The sequence below is a fragment of the Onychomys torridus genome, chromosome 8 (genome assembly GCF_903995425.1).
Source record: "Onychomys torridus chromosome 8, mOncTor1.1, whole genome shotgun sequence".
In the NCBI taxonomy this organism is placed as follows: Eukaryota; Metazoa; Chordata; class Mammalia; order Rodentia; family Cricetidae; genus Onychomys; species Onychomys torridus.
Genome location: NC_050450.1, coordinates 39,688,296 through 39,712,078, shown reverse-complemented (window position 1 = coordinate 39,712,078; position 23,783 = coordinate 39,688,296). Strand labels below are relative to the sequence as shown.

At 49.0% G+C, this 23,783-nt stretch overlaps 1 protein-coding gene across 1 annotated transcript in view; it reads right to left on the bottom strand.

Moving 5' to 3' along the window:
- Positions 1-23,783, bottom strand: part of Col23a1 (collagen type XXIII alpha 1 chain) — a 298,678-nt gene that overhangs the window by 62,807 nt on the left and 212,088 nt on the right. Inside the window, exon 3 of the mRNA XM_036197798.1 lies at positions 4,402-4,446. Within this exon, the coding sequence (XP_036053691.1) occupies positions 4,402-4,446 (45 nt within the window). The remainder of the gene's footprint in view (positions 1-4,401; positions 4,447-23,783) is intronic.

The window sequence follows — 23,783 nt, the reverse complement described above, 5'->3', positions numbered from 1 at the left end:
AACAAAAACAAAAACATATTCTCATCTCGCAGTCCTCTGAGGATCCTGTGAAATGAAGGATTCTGAAGGAACCCAGCACAGAGCTGCAGGTGTGCACAGACTCTTGGTTGTCTGTTTCTTAGCTGCTGTGAAAAGTGCTACAATGAACAGGGGTGTGCCGGTGTCCCCACAGTGACTTCCTTTCTTCTGTATATATACTCGAAGCTGGTATCATTGAGTCGTACAACCCTTTGAGGAAACTCCATATAGATTTCCACTATGGCACTTCCACTGAGAGTGGGTGGAGATTCGCTCTCTGCACCAGCACATGCTGTCTTCAGTCCTTTGGTAACGGCTGTTCCCGTGGGGCAAGGTGAGGCACCCGACAGTTCTGATTTGCACTGACCTGATGGTGAGTGGTGAGAACATTGCCCCCTGTTGGACATTTGTTCTTTTGTTAAGTTTTTCTCCTCCCCCATCCTCTTCTTTTGAGAAAGGCCGACCTGGAACTCAGGCCTTGAGTTTAGGATGATTCTGCTTCAGTCCCCCCAGGGCTGGGATTACATACCTACCCCACCCAACTGCTGCTGGCCATTTGTGTGTCTTCTTTTGAGAAATGTCATTTTAGATCTGTATCTGGTTTTTATGTGTATGTGTTCATATGTGTGCTGGTGCACATGTGTGCATGCATGTGGATGCTGAAGTCAGCCTCAAGTGTTGTTTCTCAGTCAATATCCATAGTGTTTTAGAAACAGGGTCTTTTCATTGGCCTGGGTGTGTGAGTGTGCGTGCGTGTGTGCGTGCATGTGTGTGTGTGTGTGTGTGTGTGTGTGTGTGTGTGTGTATGTATGTGTCCATTTCTGCAAAGATGGCCAGCCAGTTTCAGGGATTTATCTGCTTATTTCTGTCTCCTCATCCCTTGATTACAAATGCAGGCCACCACGGCATTTTTTGAGGGTGCTGGGCATCAAGTTTGGCTCCTCATGCTTGAGCTGCAAGTGAGTTACTGACTGAGCCACCTCCCCAGCCCCTGTCATGGGCTTTCGGGTGAACTGAGGCACATTATATTTTGTCCTGAAAAAGGTGACAGAGTTTCTCATCTCCTCCCAAAAATGATGTCAGTGAGTAGACAGTGAAAGACAAGGAAACCTTTGTAGGAAGAAAACAAGAACTGAGGCTGAGGTGGGTGTCAGGCATGCATGCAGTGGGCCACCACACACAAGGCAGGACAGACAGAGCTAGCTCCCTTCAGCTTCTGGGAGTCAGGCACTTGGAGAAAAATGAAGGGTGTTTGCTCCCAGTGAATTCTGGGCAGGGCTCCTGTAAAAGGAAAAGAAACCTAGGCCCAGCCCCCAGGAGAAGAGTGGTACATTCATTGAACCTGTGCTGGCTTTTGTTGGGCCCAGCCAGCCTGGGGTCCCTTTGTTGTGTGTGTGTGGGGGGAGTGTTGTCCATGAAAAACTGATTGGCTGATAGCAGGGCAAGAAGAGATTAGGTGAGACAGTCTGATGCAGAGAGAATGATGGGAGGGGGAAGGGCAGAGTCAGGAGAGTTGAGGAGGAGACACCAGCCAGCCCCCCAGGAAGCAAGACATGCTAGAGGACAGGTAAAGTCATGAGCCACGTGGCAATACATAGATCATTAGAAATGGGTCAATTTAAATGTAAGTGTTAGATAGTAACAAGTCTGAGCTATTGGCTGAGCATTTATAATTCATATTCAGCCTCTGCATTGGTTATTTGACACCAGGCAGTTGGGACAGGAAATGTTCATTTACAGGGGTCCCTCTGGCCTCATGACTCCTCACAACTGTGCCCTGTCTGTGATGTTGTTTAAGAGATGATTGTGCATTCACTAGCCCATGCATGTATTTACATGCCAGATGCTGGAGGTGGGTGTAGCCCCAGCCATGGGGTTACAGAATGCTTTCTTTCTTTCTCTCTCTCTCTTTCCTTCTTTCCTTCCTTCCTTCTTTCTTTCTTTCTTTCTTTCTTTCTTTCTTTCTTTCTTTCTTTCCCTCCCTCAATCCCTCCCCCCCTCTTTCTTTCTTCTCTTTTCTTTTGGTTTTTTTGAGATAGGGTTTCTCTGTGTAGCCTTGGCTGTCCTGGAATTCACTCTGTAGACCAGGCTATCCTGGAACTGTAGACCAGGCTAGCTTCAAACTCACAGAGATCTGCCTGCCTCTGCCTCCTGAGTGCTGGGATTAAAGGCATGTCCCACCACTGCTTGGCACAGAATGTTTTCTTAGAGGAGCCACCTGAGCTTGATTTTTGAGGATAAAGAGAAATGAACACACAGTAAGAGCTCAGGTAGAAAAAGACATATCTGGACCGGGGAGGACTTGAAGGTTCAGAGGTCACAAGGCCCTGGACAGCCACAGAGAGGCTGCTGTATGTGGGGACAGGATAAGTGGTGAGAACTATAGGAGGCTGTACCCCAAGGACAGAGAAGGCAGCAGAGGTATGAGGTAAACTGAAGAGGGGAAGGGAATGATCAGGGACACCGCGGAGGAAGCAAGTGGCTGGATGTTATCTCCCTGTGGTGGGGAAGCCTGGGGAGGAGACGGGGTGATGTTGTGTTCAGAGGGGTATGAGGGAAGGAGGGAGGGACCATCAGTGTCCTGGGGCAGTTGGGGCCACAGGACTGGGATGCTGTGGGGAGAGAGAAGTGAGGGTCAAGGGCAGACTCATTTGAGAGGCAGGTGGAACCCAAATGAAGAGAATGAGATGTCAAGATCAGTGACGTGTATGCAATGTGTATGTGTGGACACGGGCTGGAGGGAGCCAGAAATACTTAGGGTTGGGATGGGCCCCCAGTGAGGGTCCAGAAAGATAAAGGCAGTGAGGAGTGAGCAGTTCTGTACCCTCTCAGCTGTTAATGCATGCTCATGGGATCATTAGCTCAGAAAACACAGAACCAGGAAGCACTTTCTTGAAGCAGCATCAGACATCCAGGGGAATGAACTCCAACTGCCTATCCATAATCAATCTATCACACTTAAAAACAGAACTCTCCAGTCCTTAGGCAGCAAACGTGTCATCTGACGAACAGCTTTTGCACCGATCTCACTCACAGCTCTGAATGTTTCTTTTATGTACATAGTCGCCTCAAGTGCATTCAGCTGAGCTGAGATAATTAACATCCACCCATAGCACATGTCCTGTATTCTCAAGCCAGTACAAATGAACACCATAGGGGATGTGGGCACGTCAGTGTTTAACTTGATTTAAAAATGTGTGTGTGTGTGTGTGTGTGTGTGTGTGTGTGTGTGTGTGTGTGTAGGTATGTACATGTGAGTGTAGTACCCACAGACGCCAGAAGAGGGCATTAGATCCCCCCTGAAGCTGGAGACATGCGGTTCTTAGCCATACAATGTAGGTGTTGGGAACCAAACTTGGGTCCTTTTTAAGAGCAGCAAGTGCCATTGAAGTCATCTCTCTAGTTCCCTGATTTTTTTCCTGATTGATGACTAAGAAAGATAGGAAGGAGGGAGGAAGAAAAGAGGGAGAGAGAGGAGGAAGGAAGGAAGGAAAGGAGGGAGGGAGGGAGGGAGAAGTAGAGAAGGGAGGGAGATAAAGACATGTCTTGCTATAGCCATATTGCCATTAGCTACTTTGGCCAGTTTGATGTCACAGATGTGAGAAGGTGAGACAGAGGGAGCAGATGATTTTTGGGTCAAGATTTTAGGGGAGAGGGCAAACTATGAGGGACCCTGCAGAGTAAGTCCATTTTGGATGCAATGAAGGTAACGGGGGTGGGGGGCGGGGTGGGGGGTGGGGGTGGGCGGGGGAGGCGGCTGTGGGACAGGGGAGCCTGGGGTTTGCATGGAGGAAGGTGGTGAAAACCTTTGGTTCGGCTGAAGGCTGGAGGAGCAGGGTCTGGGAGGCGCTGAGATCTACAGGGACCTGTGTCCTGTGATGGTCCCGTGACAGAGCTGTCATGGAGGGGGGCTGTTCAAGAATGGGTGATCAAAAATTGAGTTTCTGGGCTGGAGAGATAGCTCAGAGGTTAAGAGTACTGACTGGTCTTCCAGAGGTCCTGAGTTCAATTCCCAGCACCCACATGGTGGTTCATCAACCTTCTGTAATGAGATCTGGTGCCCTCCTCTGGCCTGCAGGCATATATGCAGACAGAACACTATATACATAATAAGTAAATAAAAAAACTTTAAAAAATTGAGTTTCTAATGCTGATAGATGAAGAGGGAGGCTGAAGACATAGAGGGGCTAGTTTGGGACTTGTAGATGCCAAGAAGCCAAGAAAAGGCAATATGAGGCATGGTGGCCCAGAGGTAGTAGCTGGCATTTATGAAGAAAGACATGATCCAGGACCAGGAAGTAGGTGGTTGGCACCTCCGGCTGGGTCCAGGGTCTGTGGTGTGTCTCTCAACTAAGGCTTAGGAATTAAGAAAATTCAGCTCACCTGGGTCACCTCTTCGTCCAGGTTTGCCACGCCGTCCAGGGGGACCTAGATAGGAAAATAAGGATGGATTCATTGAGAAGGAAAGCCAGTGTATATATATATATATATATATATATATATATATATATATATATATATATATATATATATGCATATGGCCTCTGGCTGCCAGCTCCCCACCTCCAGCAGAGCTGACTGAGCCCACTTATCCATACCCACAGAGCACCCTGCCTCACACTGGTGGCAGGAGATGGTGGAGCGACCCGGCCCCCTCGGCCACTCCTTCCCCGCCTTTGCTCTTCTAGGCCACGCTTCACACTCTTCACCCATTCTGCAATTCATTTACTCATCCCCAGGTCCTCTCCAAGCTAAGAGTTACTCCTGGGACAAACTTCAAGCTTGGGAGAAAGACAAGGCTGAAAGTGAGAGTGTTCTCACAACAGCCCCCCAAAATGCTTTGCAGTATTCCGTAAAATGAAACAAGACCCAGAAGGTCAAAACGAATACGGTCACGGTCAGGATATTCCAGGATAAATTTGGCAGTCACAGGCACCACACAGGCATCATGACGTCCCTTTAACTTCTTTCCACAGCTCATTTGAACCTCCATCCTTCAACCCTGGGAGCTGCTCACATACGTGTGTGCTCTAGTGTGGGCCACAGGCATATCAGTACGTGTTCTCTGCTGATCCAGGCCTCCTTTCCACGGGTTGAAGCCTCTCTCAATTTATATTGCCCTCCACCCTTGTCAGTACCCAGGCCTGAAGGATCTGAATATCAAAAGAGGGCTCCAAGTCACAGGCCAGCCTTGTGCCCTGAACCTGAGGTCCTCACATTCGGTTGTGTGTGACAGTGGGGTCTGAGGCACTTGCAGAATACACTGTAAGCATCACTGGAGGCCCTCTGCACTGGGCTCTGCCTTCCTGTCCACTTCCCTTAAGTCTGATTGTTCTGCACAGACAGAAAGCTATATGTATTTGTTGATGAATTAATTCTTCTCTCCTTTCTTTCTCTTTTCTTTTTCTTTTTTGAGATAAGGTTTCTCTATGTAACCACCCTGTCCTGGAACTTGCTCTGTAGACCAGGCTGGCCTCGAACTTACAGAGATCTGCCTGTCTCTGCCTCTTAAGTGCAGGCATCAAAGGTGTGTGACACCACTGCCCGGCTTCTTTTCTTTTCCTTCCTTCCTTCCTTCCTTCCTTCCTTCCTTCCTTCTTTCCTTTCTTTCTTTAGCTGAGTTGTGTACCTTTATTCTATTAATTAATTAATTAATTAATTAATTAATTAATTAATTAATTTGTGGAGCTGAGGATCAAACCCAAGGCCTTGTGCTTACTAGGCAAGCACTCTACCACTGAGCTAAATCCCCAACCCCGAGTTGTGCACCTTTAATCCCAGCACTCTAGAGGCAGAGGTGGTGGATCTCTGTGAGGACTGGGCTAATCTGCTCTACATAGTGAGAATTTGTCTTGAACAAAGCAAAACAAAACAAATGAAAACCCAACCTGAAACAAAATCAAAACCAAAAATTTTTATTTATGTGTTTGTGTGTGTCTGTGTGAGTAAATGCACACATGTGTGCAAGAGCTTACAGAGGCCAGGAGAGGACATCAGCTCCCCTGGAGCCTGGGGTTATAGGCAGCTGTAAGCAGCCTGATGTAGGTACCGGTAGCTGAATTCTTATCCTCCACAAAAGCAGTAAGTCCTTTGGTTGAATTTTGCAAGTGACATTTGTCCTACTCAGGGTTTCTATTGCTATGATGACCAAAAGCAAGCTGGAGAGGAAAGGGTTGATTTGGCTCAATGCTTCCACATCACTGTTCATCCTTAAAGGTAGTCAAGACAGGAACTCAAACAGGGCAGGAGCCTGGAGGTGGGAGCTGATGTCGAAGCCACGGAGGAGTGCTCCTTACTAGCTTGGTCCTTATGACTTTCTCTTCCTACATTCTTATTGAACCTAGGACCTATCAGCTCATGCACAGTGGCATTACCCACAATGGGCTGGGCTCTCTCCCACCAATCACTAATTAAGAAAATGCCCAAATCAGCCAGTGGTGGAACACACTTTTAATCCCAGCACTTGGGAGGCAGAGGCAGGTGGATCTCCGAGAGTTCAGGGCCAGCCTACAGACTGAGTTTCAGGACAGCCAGGGCTATACAGAGAAACCCTGTCTGGAACCTCTGCCCCCTCCCTCCCACCCCAAAGAAGTGAAATGTCCCATCGGCTTGCCCATAGCTCAGTCTTACGGAGGCATTTTCTCAGCTGAGCTCCCTCCTCTCTGATGGATGACTCTAGCTTGTGTCGCGTTGACATGGAGCTATCCAGCACAGCATTTGTAATCTGTCTGCCTTGTCTGTTCACTGCATGGCAGGTTCCACGGTGGCGTTGGGAGGCCACTGAGGGATAGGGTGTGACTGTCTTTCAAGGCCATCACTGCAAAGTCAGTCTCAAAACTCCTCCAGAATTCTCAGAACTACCAAGGGGAGATGCAGAGCCTGGCCATTAATCAAGTCTAGCCTATGGAGAGCAGTTCATGGTAAAAATAGCATTTGTTTTATTTTATTTATTTTTATGTTTTTTTTTTGAGCCGAGGATCGAACCCAGGGCCTTGCGCTTGCTAGGCAAGTGCTCTACCACTGAGCTAAATCCCCAACCCCCAAATTAGAATTTGTGTAGGTGACAGTTAGTGTTGGCTGTCGATTTGACAGGATCTAGAACCACTTGGGTGTTGAAACTGAGCCTGACTGAGGGAACTTCTAGACTGAGTTGGCTGAGGCGGGAAGACTCTCCCTATCTGTGAATGGCACCGTCCCATGGGCTGGGATTCCAGACTGTATAGAAAAAAGAAAGTGAGCTGAGTGCCAGCATTCATCTCTCTGTTCCCTGACTGCAGATGCAATGTGACCAGCCACCTCAGATTCCGGTCACCACATCTTTCTTGATGTCATGGACTGTACCCCAAAACTGTGAGCCAAAACAAGCCTGCCCTCCCCTGAGTCGCTTCTGTCAGGCATGAAGAAAGTAATCAATACAATGTGCTTCCTTTCTCCTTCTTCCTGACTGAGCAGGCGCTCATGGTACATCCCAGACAGAGGAGTCAGGACAGGGCGGAGAAGCAGCCCCGGCCCTGGCTGGGACTGTACTTCTGGCTTTTGTGAAGGGGTGCTCTGAATCAGGAGGAGAGAAGGATTCTGAGAGACAAGAGGGAGGGATGTTCTTCTGATGAGAAGGGTCCCGCAGGGCCATGTTGGATAATGAGACTTTTGCAGTGAGTGAGGAGAGAGTAAATTTCTTCCTAGCCTCATGGGCTGAGGGTTTCAGGTCAGAATGGCTGAAGGAAACTTAAAGATTGAAGACACAAAGGGCTGACTGAGGCTGTTGCTCAGTTGGTAGAGTGCTTGCCTAGCATGTAGGAAGCCCTGGGCTTGACCCATGGCTCTGACTAAACCCGGCATGGTGGCCAAGGCCTACAGTCCAGGATTTGGGGAGAGGATGCAGGAAGATCAGGGCTTCAAAGTCATCCATGGCCACATTGAGCTTGAGGCTAGTCTGGACTACATGAGATGCTATTTAAAAAAAAAAAGAGGTTGGGGATTTAGCTCAGTGGTAGAGCACTTGCCTATTAAGTGCAAGGCCCTGGGTTAGATACTCAGCTCAAAAAAAAAAAAGAACAAATCTTTTTTTTTTTTTTTTTTTTTGGTGGAGCTGAGGAAAATGAACAAATCTTAAAAAAAAAAAAAAAAAAAAGAGCTGGGTGGTGGTGGTGCACATCTTTAATCCCAGCACTCAGAAGGCAGAGTGAGTTTGAGTTTGAGGCCAGCCTGGTCTACAAAGTGAGTTCCAGGACAGGTTCCAAAGCTACAGAGAAACCCTGTCTCAGAAAAAAAAAAAAAAAAAAAAAAAGCCACAAAACAAGGCAAACACATTCCATCCCATAGCTCTGTGTTTAGGACAGAAACTTCTATCAAAGACATAGAGCCTGGTCTTCAGGACACAGGCTTTGAGGTCTGAGTTTGTGTTGCAATTTCAGACAAAGTATGTTAAAGTGTTTCTCTGGTAAGGCCCTAAGTCCAGCACCACCACAACAAAGAGCTACTTGCACCTGCATGGAATGTAAAGCTTATGGGGTGTCTCTAGGCCCATGCCTGTGGCATCTGCACTTGGGTGTGTGGCCAACTGCCTCCTTGACATCTGCACGCGGGTGCCTCGTCATCTCAAGTCACTGTAACCCAGACTCTCATCTTTATCTCCTTCTTGTGCTCTGTGTGTAGCTGCTGGCATCTGAGAACCTGCGAACCAGCCACACAGAATAAGTAAACCCTGGTGTTTGGGGGCCACTCATCATTCTGGGTGGTCATCTGATCTCTGTGGATGTATCTGTTTGTAGTGAGAGAGAGTTTGCGGGGATTGGAACCCCATCGGCATGCATGGTGCCATGTTTCTCTGCTTGTGGACTCAGAAGACCCAATTTTCTCCCACAGTGAAATTGGCGGCTCTTGCCAGGCCACAGCAGGCTGGCTGTGGGGCACAGGAAAGGGGGCCCAAGTGGGAAATAAACCAAGCTATGTCCAGATCCGAGGCTGAATCAGCACCAGGGCATTTTGATGGGCATTGCTAGGCACAAGTCTACAATTCCCAGTTTTGGTTAACTTAGGCCAGATCTGCTTTTGTTGAGGTGCTGGAATGAATGGATTTGTCTGGGTGGCTCTCCTGGGTGGCATGGCTCAGCAGCAGGCCCAGTAGAGAGGACTGCAGTGGAGTAGGCAGCTGCCCAGGCACGGTGGGATGCCCTCCTCCAGGGCCTTTGTGCAAAGCTGCCCGCAGGCCTAGGGCCTGGCTGTCACTTGCAGATGAAAGGGCCTACCTGGAGAAGAAGGAGGCTGTTTGGGAACACACTCCAAGGCTGGTCACAACCAGGTTCCGGAGGCCTTTGTGGGACTCACTCTTGTGGCCCACAGGTCTCCCCTTTATTCTAAGATTCATATTGAAACGCTCAGCTTTAAGGGGAGGCAGCATATACCCAAAGTTGCTTTTACCTCACCAGAGTGAAGGCGTCACCAGTACCCAAAAAGCTGGCTGGATAGATGGAACCTCAGAGTCCTCTTGGTGTATCCTCGCTGCCCCACTCCCAACTGCTTCTTCATTTCTCTCTCTGTCTCCTCACATCTGCCCTTTCTGCTCAGCCTCCTACCAGCCTCTCATACAGCTGTGTCTCCAGTTCCCAGCCTGGGGTGGGACTGGGGGATGTTGGCTGAGGGAAGGTCGAAGAGAGGCATGATGGGTAACGAAGCTTCAGCCTCTCTTATTTCCTCCCATTTATTCTCCTCATATAACTGTTAGCTAGGCATGTCCAACATTTTGACACTGCAATGCAATGCTGTCATCTATGAGTTTATGCTCAATAACCACCTACTCAAATTACCAAAAAAAAAAAAAAAAAAGCTCCCCCCTCCCAATTTCAATGCTTTAAGTTTATGGTCTCATGTTGTGTTGAGTTCAGAGTTATCCTGGGCCACAGGCATCCTGCAGACCTTAGGTTGGACAGGCCTGACAATCTAACAAGCTCCAAGCCTTAAAGCAGACACAAGCCTGTCTGGCTTGGTAAGGACAGAGGGCTGAGGAAGGGAGTGATTTCTGCCCTTGTTTCTCCCCGACTTCACGGAGATGGGTGAGACAGCCACACCTGGCATGGGATCTTCATGTAAGTGTGCTCTTCGGCTTCTCCTAGGCACACAGAGACTCTGCAGCTCTCACCTTGTGGGCAGGAGCCAGGTCACATGCTCAAGTCCAGCCTTGCCTTTGTTGGCTTTGGGCTGCAGCTCAGGACCCCACACAGGCTAAGTCAAGTGCTTCTGTTGGGCCTCAACTCCAGCCACTAACCCTTGAGGAAAGATATGCAAAGCTAACCCCACGGGAGGCAGAGGTCTCTTCCGTGTCCCTAACCCCTGCCCATCTGCAAATCTGGGCATCAGAAGGCATAAGCTGAGCCTTCCAAAGCTGTTGCGCAGTCTAGGAGTGGGGTTGCTCCATGGAGTCCTGAGGTTTCTGGTGTGACACATGCCATCCAGGGCCCCACATCAAGGCTGAATAATTCAGGATGCCTGTGGTCACATTAATTAACTCCAGGAGTTTCAGGGTAGACACAATGGAAACTTTCATTTATTAATTTATTTATTTTAAAGATAGGATCTCACGGTAGCCCAGGTTACCCGTGAACTTGCTATATAGTTAAAGATGACCTTGAACTCCTTATCCTCTGTCTCCACTTCTGAGTGCTAGGATTTATGGGCATGCACCACCATATCTGGTTTATGTGGTGCTGAGGATAGAGCCCCTGTGGATACCAGGCAGGCACTCTACCAACTGAGCTATATCCCCCCAAGTCAAAAGGGGATAACAATACCGAGATTTCTAATACAGACATTTTATCTTTGGTTGGTCTGGGGAAGTCACACCATTTACCAAGTCCAAGGGGCGCCCTGAGCCCCAACACACTTCCCCTCAGCTTGAGTCCCTAAATCTCCCTACTTCTCCTTTCCCTACTGACATTTCCACCAGCACCTAACTTACCGATGGCCCCTTGTAGGGTAACCACTCATCCAGCTGAGCTGTGCAGAGACTCAGTGATCAGGCCACTCCCTGGCCACTCAGCCCTCGGTGCTGACCTGATCCTCTCTCCTGCCAGTCCCATGGGGCGGGGACTTTTGTGTAGTTTTTCTAATTGAATCTGTTTATTAGTTCCATGATGGGCTTCCTTCTCTCTCTACTCTTTTCTCTCTACAGATGGGGCTGAGGCTCTGAGAAACAAGAGATGGTCCTAGACACCATGGCTAGGAGGTAGAACAGCTTCCTTCCTGCTTCAGGCTGAGTCACACCCCATTCTCTGGGGTGAGTAAGTATGTGTAGCCCATATCAGAAGGAGGTGGGCCTTAAGCGGGAAGGAAGTTCTGACACACACCACCACACAGATGAGCCTTGGGGACATTATGTTTGGGAAACAAGGCAGGTACAAAAGAATAAAAAAGAAAAGACCTGGGGAGATGGCTCAGTTGGGAAAGTGCTTACTGTATGAAGAGCTGAGCTGGGTTATCAGAACCTATGTACAAAGCCAGGTGTGCTGGTGACTCAGAGACCACATGAAGAGCTAGGTGTGGTGATGTGCACTGATCATCCCAGTGCAGGGGAGGTGGAGACAGGTAGCTCCTTGGGGTTTTCTTGCCAGCCCACCTAACTGGTGAGATCCAGGTCAAGGAGGCCCTGTCTCAAAAAATAAGGAGCTCTGGTAGTAATGCTCTACTGCGAATATAACACTATGTCAGCAAACACAGAAAAGTTGAACTGGTACCTACCTAGACATTTCACTCTTATTGACTAGTGTTCATGATTTTGGAAGGTACACTTCACACTACTGGAGGAGAAAGGCAATCATATTATCACCAAACTACAAACACTGTGATCTACACCAGTGACCTGCCTGCAGGGATACACTGGTGTAATAGCGGTACAAATGTTATGGGAGTAACCAACCACTTTAAAAAAATGGATTTAAGGCCCACTCAATGGGATGGAACTCATACCTGACACTGCTAAAGTGGCCAAGAATCTGAGACTACATAGGTCTTGGGCCTAAGGGAAAACCTACTATTATTCTGCTAAAGGAACATAGCACTAGAGTGACTCCTAATGGCATACTGCTATACCTGTAGATCAGTGCCTCATCCAACCCTTATCAGAGAAGATTCTTCTTGTAGAAGGGAACTAACTTAAAGACCCACAACTGGACAATGTGCAGAGAATGAGAGACTTTGGAGCATCCAGTCCTAAATGGGATGTCTTCATTAAAGCCCTCCCCTCAAGGCCACAGGTGTGAAAGACTCCAAGACACAACAGAGATGATGGCATATGTGAACTCACAGGGAATGTGGCAGCACACACAGCCCTATACAGGCTTAAGCCAGATAGGAGTCTCCTGGCTGAGAAGGGGAAGTGGACAGGGGGGTCCCTGAAACATGGCCTTAGCTGGATGTGGTGGTACACACCTTTAATCACCACTCAGGAGGCATAAACAGGTGGATCTCTATGAGTTCAAAGCCAGCCTTGTTTACATAGTGAGTTCCAGGACAGTTAAGGCTACACATTGATGCCCTGATCCCCAAACCTAAAACTCAAAAACAAAAGCCTCCAAACAGAATACCCCAAAACAAAATCCTGAACCAACCAAATACCCCAACTCCCATAGCCCTAGATTATTTTGTTTTCTGAGCCTCAGGCCAGTCTAGCTGTAAACTCCTTTCCAGCCATGAGCATCTCCTCTCTGCTAGGTTCAGGCTTGGCCTAACAGTGCCCTGCTCCTTGGAGGGGTGGAGCAGGTGTATGGTGGTAGGTTCCCCTGAGGTGGAGCCGGGACCATGGTCTTCCCAGGGATATTTGCCGGCTGGCAGACCAGCAGGCTAGCTCAGTCTCAGCTGGCACCATGGGCAATAGTGATGTCTGGGAATTGAAATCCCGGCTTCTTCCCCTGCAAAACTAGTTCTTTCCAAAGCTTTTAGGTCTCTGTAGATTCATTTCCCACCATCTGCCACACCCTCCTGTTTGCTGGAAAATCTCTGAGGAGTTTGGAAAACAGATGCCACAGGTCCTGGGGTTTTAAGCCACAGCCCCATCATGTGTGTCTGGAACTAGAGATGTTGTGCAGGCTGGTGACAGACCCTGACTACCCTAGTGACTAGATTGGAGATCTCACTTGCACATTGTGCTGTTTAGTAATACATGAATAGGGTTCATATCAGGAGAGGCTGGCTGAGTGGCTGACCTCTGACCTTTCATTTCCAAAAGACCTTAGATGTGGACACGGCCACTTTCTCCAAAGGCAGGGATGGAACCAGCCAGCCCTAGCAGCCTGATAATATTTAGTATAAACAAGATGAAGCTGGGATCACTCATAAAATGTTAGCTTGGCACCAATCTCAATTCTGTGATATTAACTCATGAGCACCTCAAGCCAAACCCATGAGAAAGGTGGTTATTCATCGATGTCCATTTTACAGACAGATAAACTGACGTACACGGGGATGAACTGACCTTGTGGGGTTACACAGCTAGGAATGTGAGAAGCCATGCTGACTGGACTGTGAGCCTGTGCTTCCAGCCACTGCCTGGCTCTCTCCCACTAGAGAGATGCTTGTTGTGGGGAAGTGATCCAAATAGTCCATGCGCTTTATAACCACATCTTGACATTTGTTATTTATTTATTTTTAAAGATGCCAGAAACCACACAAAAAGCAAGTAGCCCAGGGATGGCTCTCAGGCTGATGGATTAAATATCTCATTAGGAGACCACATGCCATGGGCAGTGCTGAGACCTGGACCGACCCCAGGCCCTTGGGGCATACCTTCCTGAAGCTATCCCAAATGCCTGTCATTTTGTGGGCTGAGTCTTGCAATTCCAGACACATTGTTTACAATGGTGACACACTAGTCTTGTTTCATACAACCTCCTATGTCCCAGCTGGAGACCCCAGAGTCCTGGTGGAGGAGCATGCCCAGTGAGTTTGGACAGTCTTCATTTACAGATAAGGAAACTGAGGCCCAAAGGCAAGGTGCTGTGTCCAAGTGTGAGAGCTAATCAGGAGCAGGGGTCTAACCTGCACTACCCTTGCTCTCCTGAGATCCTCCTTTTCAGGGAGACTGACTGTAGCTTATGCTACAATCATAGGCAAAGCATGGAATATCCCATCTAGAGAGCATAGCCAAAGGGTCTGGAAGAGTTTGGGGGTGCAGCTTAGTTGTTTGAATGCTTGTCTAGCATGCACAAAGCGTTGGGTCTGATGGTCAGCACCACATAAACCAGGCACGGTGGAGCATGCCTGTAATCCCAGCATTGAGGAGATGGAGGTAGGAAAATCAGAAGTTCAAGACCATTCACAGATACACAGGAAGTCTGAGGCCAGCCTGGGCTATATGAGACCCTATCTCAAAAAAAGGGGCGGGGGACGGAGAGAGGAAAACAACGTGAGTGAAAGGCACCAACTTGGGTGGCTCCCAGAGCTCAGTAGTAGGACTAGGGTAAGTACTTTTGATCAGAGGTGCATGGGGCACCTGGGGGGGGGGCACAGATATTGTTCTGGAGCACTCTGGGTTGACAGCAGAGAGCCCCAGTGTCTCTTTAATGGAGCGATGGTGGTCAGGTTGGTGTCTCACACAGGGGTAGTCAGGTGCTATTGACAACCTTGTGCTCAGCCCAGCAGTGTGCGGAGGTGGCGTTCTTAAAAAAACAATTCGGATTAATGTTGTAGAAGATGTTTGTCATAAATGGGGACCTGCCTTTCCTGTTCCCCATTTTCCTTTACACTTTCCTCCCTGGGTTTCGTGTGGGTCCCTGAACCCTGGCCTTCCTGGCTTCGACAGCTGTATGACAGAAATCTCCGAGCCTCACTGATTCTGGGTCTCAGCCAGCACAAAATGCAGCAAGACACTGGGACAGCAGGCGGTTCTCAGGGTGGGCAGAGCCCCTCCCTCCCTCCCTCCTCCTCCTCTTCCTCCTTCTCCTCCTTCTCCTCCAGCTCAAGCAGCTGCCCAGAGTCTATGACCCTTTCCTCCTGCAGGGCTCAAGGCCGTGAGAACTCGCTTGGGAGGAGTGGGGGTGAGGGTCTCCACTGGAAGGGGAGGGTGGGGAGAACTCAGAGAGGAGAGGTGGGTGTCTTTGACTGGGAGGGGGGGAGAGGGAGAGAGAGAGAGAGAGAGAGAGAGAGAGAGAGAGAGAGAGAGAGAGAATCAGTTCACTATGGATGTCCAAGGGCCTGGGTCCTGGAAAAGGGTGATGATACCAGATGCTATGGATGTCCAAGGGCCTGGGTCCTGGAAAAGGGTGATGATACCAGATGCTATGGATGTCCAAGGGCCTGGGTCCAGGCAAAGGTTGATGATACGAGCTGGTTGAGGTGTATGCTACCTGGGCACTGCCACGTTGGTGTGGGTGGCAGGTGGTTGTGGGTTTGGGGTCATGGCTCTCGATGTATCTATACTAGCACAATGATCCCCCCTCCCCTCAAGGGTCCATGGTCCCCTGGGATCCATTTCCTGTCGGAAAACAGGCTCCAGAGAGGCGCACATAAACCAGCACACCCCAAAGATGCCAAATTCCTCAACTCTTCATTCACCCCAAAGCTGTAATCACTGACACATGGGCTCCTGCGCTCCTCCAAACCTAACGAAGGCCAGGATTTATTGCTGTCAGAGAATGGAAGGCTTTTTATTTTTATGTTTTTTTTTTTTAATAACTTAAAAGGCCAGGCCATTTCTATGAGCTTTGATTTTCATGAGAATTCCTCACAAGCTCCCACTGTGTCCTGCTCAGATGGTTCTAGAAAGGGGCAGATGAGAAAGGGGCAGGTGAGGTGAGCAGCTGGAGGCATTGTGATAGGTGCCGGCTTGGGAAAAGACAGGGAAGAGGCTGGGCACTCAGCATGCTCAACCTGCTTCCGGGTCATCTGGAGCTGGACTTGGGACTCTTGGCCCTTTGGGACAGGGGGAAGGGGCTCACACTCTTTAACTTGTACACCTCAGGAGTCGAGGAGAACTTCAGTGGGCGCTGGGGTGACCGGTGTAGGTCTGCCAATGATGGGCTTCCTGGGGAACGAGGGAAGGTAGTCACCCTAACCGGCAATCGTGAAGAGGGGGTTCAGTAAGTCCCACTGCCACCTGCCGCTCCTCACCCCATCTCTACAGAGGACTTCTTCTCAAGCTTGTCCGCAGTTCTCCACCCCAGGACCTTTGCACGGTCCATGCTTCTCTGCCTAGAACTTTCCCTTGTACAGTTTTGCCACCTGAAGGATCCTCCTCTTAGGGAGTCTCTGCCACATAATCCAACTTGTTTTCTCCCAATTACTTATCCATACCAGAGCATCTACTTACTTTATTCGTTTATTTTTTCTTAAAACATGTTTTCTTTGTGTGTGTGTGTGTGTGTGTGTGTGTGTGATATAAGGGTTGACTATGGGGTCTTTAAGATTTTTTTTTTTTTTTGGGCTTAAGAAATGGCTCAGTAGTTGAGAGTGCTTGCCAAGGACCTAAGATTGGTTTCCAGCACCCACATTAGGAGGCTCACAACAGCATCCAATGCCCTCTTCTGGCTTCCTCAGGTACTGCACCCAAGTCCAGGAACTCCCCACCACATGCACATAATAATTGAGAATAAAAATAAACCTTTACAGAATTTTAATGTGTTGGGGGGCACTGCACATGCCAAGGCACACATGTGGAGGTCAGAGGACAACTTGCCAGAGACAGCTTTCTCCTTCTACCACATGCACAGATCCCGGGGATCAAACTGAGTTTGTTAGATAGCAAGTACCTACCGAACCATCTCCCTGGCCCTGATTCCAGGGCACACACTTTTACTGAGTTACATCCCCATCCTCATTATGAAGATTGATAACATTTGTAAATTGACACATAATGACTACACATGTCAGGAGGCAGTATGACAGCCAGTGTTCTATGTAATGATGATCAGGGGGACGGGGACACATCCATCACTCCTTTGTGCTGAGAACATGTGAAATCTTCTCTATTAGCTATTTTGAAATGTACAATTAATTTTGTCACCCACACTTAGTCTATGAAGATATGTAATGTTACTATTCCTCTGGAGCTGGGGGTGTGGCTCAGTGGAAGAGCACAGGTTTAACACATGGTGTGGGGGCGGGGCGGGAGGGGGCTTGTTTTAATCCTCAGCATCACACAACCACAACAGAACCCTAACAATCAAGCAGACTCCAAACACGCCAAAGTCAACCCCTTACAATTAAATCAACATTCCCCAACCAAACCAGGAGGCTCTTCCTCCAATCCAATTGCAGCCTCGGACACAAACGCCCTTCTCCATTCCAACTCTGTCACTGCTCTGTCCTTCAGTGTGTATGGTCTCTGCGTGTGAGGTTCTCCAGAGGCTCTTGTCGCCCCTGTCTACATGCTCATGGGTATGGTCCCCCAGGGCGCCTGACACCCAGGGGAAGCTAGAGCAGGTATGACTATTCAGAGCAGGTATGACTTCTGTTCCAGATGCTGGGACACTGAACTGCTGGCACCTCACTGCCACAGAACAAAACAAAACAAAACAAAACAAAAAACAAAACAAAACAAAACAAAACTGGCTGATCATCAACTTGGTTGGCACAGAGCCCTCCCTCCTCAGTCAAGAAGCCAGCATGATGCTTGCTTAGGCTGTATGCTGCAGGGTGCCTCTGAGTGTTAGCTCATGGAACTGTCAGGGCAGGCCCGGGGACACCAGTGTCCCTGTTACGGACCTCAGAATCTGGATGGGGCTGCCCAAGGCTAACGTCAGCTAGGACTGGGAGCCAGTTCTTCTCTCGGCTAGGCTGTCGGTGTGTATGTGGGAGGTGGGCTCTGAGGAAGCTGCTCCAGTTGTGCAAGTCTGAAGACTGAGTTTTGGGGTGCAAAGAGGCTGAGAGGAAAGGTTCTGGGGGTCCCTAGGGCAAAAACACCTCGTCTAGTTTTCCAGTTCCTTTAGGTTATTGCTGTGCACTCCAAAGGGCTTCGAGCGGTTCAAGACTTTTTTTTTTGACTGCCAGGGCAGGGCTGAGGACCAGGCCGCTGTTGGAGGTTAAACCCAGGGCTTCACGTATGCTAACTACACACTCTATCACTGGATTGCACTTTCAGCCTCTATTTTGTCTCTCTGTGTATGTGTGTGTGTGCGTGCGTGTGTGTGTGTGTGTGTGTGTGTGTGTGTGTGTATTTGTATGTGTGTGTGTGCATGTGTGTGTTGCACACATGTATATCTGTCTGTGTATATGTGCATGTAGGTATGCAGGTACACCTATGCACATATGTACACCTGCATGTAGAGGTCAAGATTGAGCATCTTCCTTAATTGCTCTCTACCTCATTTTTTGTTTTTGTTTTTTGAGACAGGGTTTCTCTGTGTAGCTTTGGAGCCTGTCCTGAAACTCACTTTGTAGACCAGGCTGGCCTCGAACTCACAGAGATCTGCCTGCCTCTGCCTCCTGAGTGCTGGGATTAAAGGTGTGCGCCACCACTGCCCGACCCTCATCTTTTAAAGATTTATTTTTTATTGTTTTTAATTGTGTGTATGTGTGTGTACATGTGAATGTGTGTGTTTGTAGAAGCTGGAGGGGCCAGATTCCTCTGCAGCTAAAGTTACAGGAAGTTGTGTGTCATCTGACAAGGGTGCTGGGAACCAAACTCAGGCCCCTCAGAAGATCAGTGCACTCTTAGCTGCTGAGCCATCTTTCTAGCTCCCTACCTTATTTTTTGATCACGTGCAGCAGTGTGGGGCGGGAAGTGTCTTTCACTGAATCTGGATCTTACTTATTCAGCTATTACTTATTCAATGACTTGCAGGGATCCATTTGTCTTGGCCACCCCAGAACTGGGATTATAGGTGCATGCTACTACACCTGGCTTTTTGTGTGGGAGCTTTGGAACAGAACTCAGGTTCTCATGCTTGAACGACAGACACTGAATCATCAACCCAGCACCGCATCTCCGCCCTTACGCCCAAGCTGGTTCTGAACTCATTGGTATTTGTTTCTACCACCGTGACAAATGACCACTCTGATGTTGTTCACTTCTGGCAAGGACTGTGTGAGCACAAATCATTCCCGAATGGCCACAGGCTCCTCTGAGGCAGAAGCTCCCCCACCTCCATTCTACCGAGAGACCCAGAGAGACCCAGTCACTGGCTTGAAGTCATCTGACCATGGCAACAGCTCATGCTCAGAGCCTCCACTACGTTCTGCCTCTGCCTCTAGATCAGCAGAGATGGGACATCACCGGTTCTAGTAGCTGCGGGCCAAGCAGACCGAACCAAAGACCTCATTCCTAATCTCCAAATGAACCCTCAGTTTCTGTCAACGTCAGCTCGAACCCAGGAGCCCCAGCGGGTGTAAAGAGGCCCATCATAGCCATCATTCCTATCTACTGCCTTCAACTGCCAAGGGCAGTGAATCCTACCTCAGTGAGTCTGTCATGCCTGCTCTGCCATTGAGTGGAGGAACTGTGACCTAGCAACTCCATGAGGCAAGTGCTGTTCTTCCCATTTTTGTAGCTTCAATTGGTAAATAACCTAACTCAACTCACGCAGTCCATTAGAAAAGGATCCACAGCCCATCTGCCTCTCTCTGTCCCCGCCAAGCCCAGGGCGATCTTCTCCATTCACTGGCACAGCCTCACCCCTGCTTCTCCCCATTTCCTCTCTTGCCTTCTGCCTGGCATCTCTGTCCCAGTCAGGGCGATCCTCCCCAGCCACAAATCTCATTAGGCCGTTTCCTTTACAAGATGGGGTCTCGCCATTCTTGGAACACAAAGTTGCCTGGCCAAGATTCTGGCTGGGCAGGACTTCTCTCTGTGGGCTGCTCTGGCCATCCCTGTTCACCTCCCATGATACACTGCTGACCTACCTGGCCCAGACACAATATCCCCACTGAGCTGCTCCACTTACATCTGCAGTATCCATTCTCCTATGTCTCGCTAGGAAAAACTCCTCCTCATTCTTCAGGACCCAGTTAGGACATGGCATTGCGTCGTCGCCTTCCTGGCTGCTCACCCTTGGGGAGGGTTATTTATTTACTATAGTACTTAGTGCCCCGAATGGTGTTTGCCCATCTGTCTAGACCTTGAGCCCCCCAGAGCAGGGAGCCCTTGAATTTACTCTGATGTTCTCTGGGTGCCTCCTGCAAACTAGACCAAGGTGGATGGTCACCAGTGAGCATGTAAAGAGGCTGTGGGTCCCAGGGCGCCTGCCCGGCAGCAGCTTGGGTCCGGGGCTGACCTTGTTCCTTATTAGTGTTTCACACCTGCGATTTCTCGCCTCTGCCCACTGGTGGTGAGGGTTGGGAGCTGCCTGTTTCTGAACCAAGGGCAAGCTGCTATAGTTCTCTAGGACTGCAAGGCATACTTGAGTGGATCTCGCCCCAGTTAACTGCTCTTAACCACTCCCTGGGGAGAGCCCGGAGACCCCAGATAATTAGCTGCATGTGTGTGGGAGACGGGCCTGTTTTTTTTCCCAAGGATTTATGAGCAGGGGGTATATTCTCACTGGCCTCCATCTCAGGAAAGGCTCTCTGAAACACTTGCTGAATATGCCATCAACAGGGGAGCCCATATGCGCACAGTAAGCCTGCCTGACACCGTCATCCGCCATATGTTTCTTGTCTCCTACGCATTTTAGCACCGGCTTTGGGGGAATGCCTGCACAGCTAAGCGTCCCTAAACACAGCTCTGGAAGGAACACTAATAATTTACCCTCATGAAAGCCGCCACTGCGCTTTCCAAACATACTTGGAAGTAGATTCAAAGTTTATTTAGAAAGAACTCTGTTTCCCCTCCCTCCTCCTCAGTAGACTGCAAGAGAGTGCTTATGGATTCTTTCTCCCAGCCCTGGCTCACTGGAACTTTGGGAACAATTCCTTCAGCTCACTGACAAGATACACTTAGAAAAGACCAGGAAGGTATAAACATCAGGCCGTCTGTCCAGTGGGGGCATTTCCCCAACTCACATTCTCCATCCCTCTCTCTTGAACTCAGAGCCTCAAACACAGCAGGCAGGTGGCCTACAAAGAGCGACTCCCAGCCCTGTCCTCCCTTTCCTCACCTGTCGGCTGATACACTCTAACTAACTTTCTCTGGTGTCACTCATGCTTCCTCTCGATGTCACTTTGCATCTGTTTATCCTGACAGAGAAAAGTGCTCAGTGTTCAATCTAGGGTTAGTAAAGCCATCCACACATTAGTCCATCCACTCATCAACTTGTCAATCTTTCTAATTCATCCTCTTGACCATTTATGTATCTACCTATCTATCCAGTCACTCATTCCATCCATCCATCCACCCATCCATTCATCCATCCATCCATCCATCCACCCACCCATCCATCCACCCACCCACCCATCCATCCATCCATCCATCCATCCATCCATCTGTCATCTATCCTGCTATCAACTTACCATCCACTTACCTACCCCCCTATCCATTGATTTACCAATCTCTGTTCATTTGTGCTGTTGACCATCTATCTTTCCATCAATCTGTCTGTCTCTCCATTCATCTATCTGCCGTCTATCCTTCCATCCTCCCACCCACCCATTAATTTATCAATCCTTACTCATTCATGATTTTGGCCATTCATCTGCCTGTCTATCCATCTATATGTCCATTGGTCCTTCTGCCCACTTACCCACCCATAAAGGATGCATGGATAACCCACCCTGTGCCTGGTGCTTTACCAGGTCATGGGGATACCTCAGTGAGAACATTTCAATCCTTTAGGCTAGCACTCTGTTCTTGATCTCAATCTCCAGCCTGACATTCTAATCCCTGTGCACAGTAGCTCACAAGGGATCTGAGAGCATCACCAAAAACCAGTTACCACACAGCATGGGCTTGTAATTACAGAGATAGGGGTGCTGTGGGGGTTCCAGGAAGGGCAGCTGGTGACTTGGATTGGACCCAGGCCTGGTGTACACTAGATATTCTACTGCTGAGCCATAGGTCCACCTCTCCCTTCATGATTAGTCTAGGAGTCCTGTGAGTCCTCGATTAACACCTCTATTCTGTAGAGGAGGAAACTGGTATTTCAGGAGAGTTGGGGGACAATTTATAGGAGGCAGAGTCCACGTGCTAGAGTTTGAGGGCTGGTGGTCAGTCTGCGTAGTGGCTGCTCAGACTACGTAGCCCTTTGTAGACACAGTCCAGGGAGTGGCCCTCAGGACAGCCTCAGCCACTGGCATCTCTGATTTCTCTGAAGGTTTCCTGGGGCATCAGAACACCAGGCCTATTCCTCAGGGGTCAGGGTCTCTACCACACCAAATATCCCAGATGATCCTGGGATGAAACTGCCTTTCCTCTGTGTGAAGCCAAGGGCTTAGGAGAATTCCACAGGCCCTGTAGAGAGGAAGGGTTGAGAGCAAGGATCTTGCCCACAGAGCACAGACCACACAGCAGATTCTAGGCCCTTCATTCCGGTTCCTGCCGAGAGGATCGCCATGGCTAAGTTAGCATCTGGGAAGCCGGCCTGCCTCTCGCTGTCCTGCCAGGAGAGGCCAGCAGGCCAGCCCATGCGTGGGATGGGAGGCCATGTGCAACCTGTGGCCTGGGCTCTTTCACAGTCACAGGGAGTGTTTGGGGTCATCCTTCACGCTTCCCTCTCCCACATGTCGCCAGTGAATTACAATTCCTGCCTGTCATCTCCTTTGTTCTTGTCAAGCAGCTTCTCCTCACGGTCCTATTGCCTTTGACCTCCTCATGAGCCTCCCTTCCCTGGGGACCCATTTCTCTCATTCGGGCTGTGCCTTTGACCCCATTGAAGGCAGCTTTCTAAATCTGTCAGCCCATTCTCTTCTAAAGGGACAAACTCAAACCATCTCCTGAGCCTGGAGCACAACAGCACAGAGGCCCAGGTTCAAATCCTGGCTTGCTCACATACAGTCCACACCAAACCTCTGGGCCTCAATTTTCCCATCTGTAAAGTGGGTATAATAATAACTTACTCACAAGGCAGTGTCTTGCTATCAAGATGGCTGCATGTGAAGCCGTGCGTTGGTGGCACACGCCTGTAATCCCAGCACTTGGGAGGCAGAGGCAGGTGGATCTCTGTGAGTTTGAGGCCAGCCTGGTCTACAAAGCGAGTTCCAGGACAGCCTCCAAAGCTACAGAAAAACCCTGTCTCGAAAAACCAAAAAAAAAAAAAAAAGATGGCTGCATGTGAAGTAAAATTTTAGAAAAGAAGAAACTACCCTGCACTCTGGTCTTTGGAAGAGGCCTTTGTTTTAAATGGTGTTCACTCAATCAATGTATTTCAGAACACATGAGAGCACCATTTGGCACACAACTGAAGCCTCCTCTAATCAGTGTTTGTTCTAGATGGGTGTGGAGGTGACTCAAGGGATCTTTTAAATGATAAGAACAAGAGAAGTGGGGCTGGAGAGATGGCTCAGGGGTTAAGAGCACTGACTGTTCTTCCGGAGGTCCTGAGTTCAATTCCCAGAAACCACATAGTGGCTCACAACCATCTGTAATGAGATCTGGTGCCCTCTTCTGACATAAAGTCATACATGCAGATGGAGCACTCATACATAAAATAAATAAATAAACCTGAAAAAAGAATAAATTAAAAAAAAAGAATAAGAGAAGCCTGGTAGTTGAGGATGCATACAGAAGCACACAACTCCTATCTATACAGTTGTCTTTCCTGTGTCTAGGAGTTTGAGATCCAAGGGCAAAGAAATGAGGAGAGGACAATGATGCCAACCATCGGGAGGTTGGGTAGCAGGTAGATGAGCATGACTGTTTTATGTAGAAGTCTAGCACTCAAGAAGTGGAGGCAGGAGGATCAGAAGTC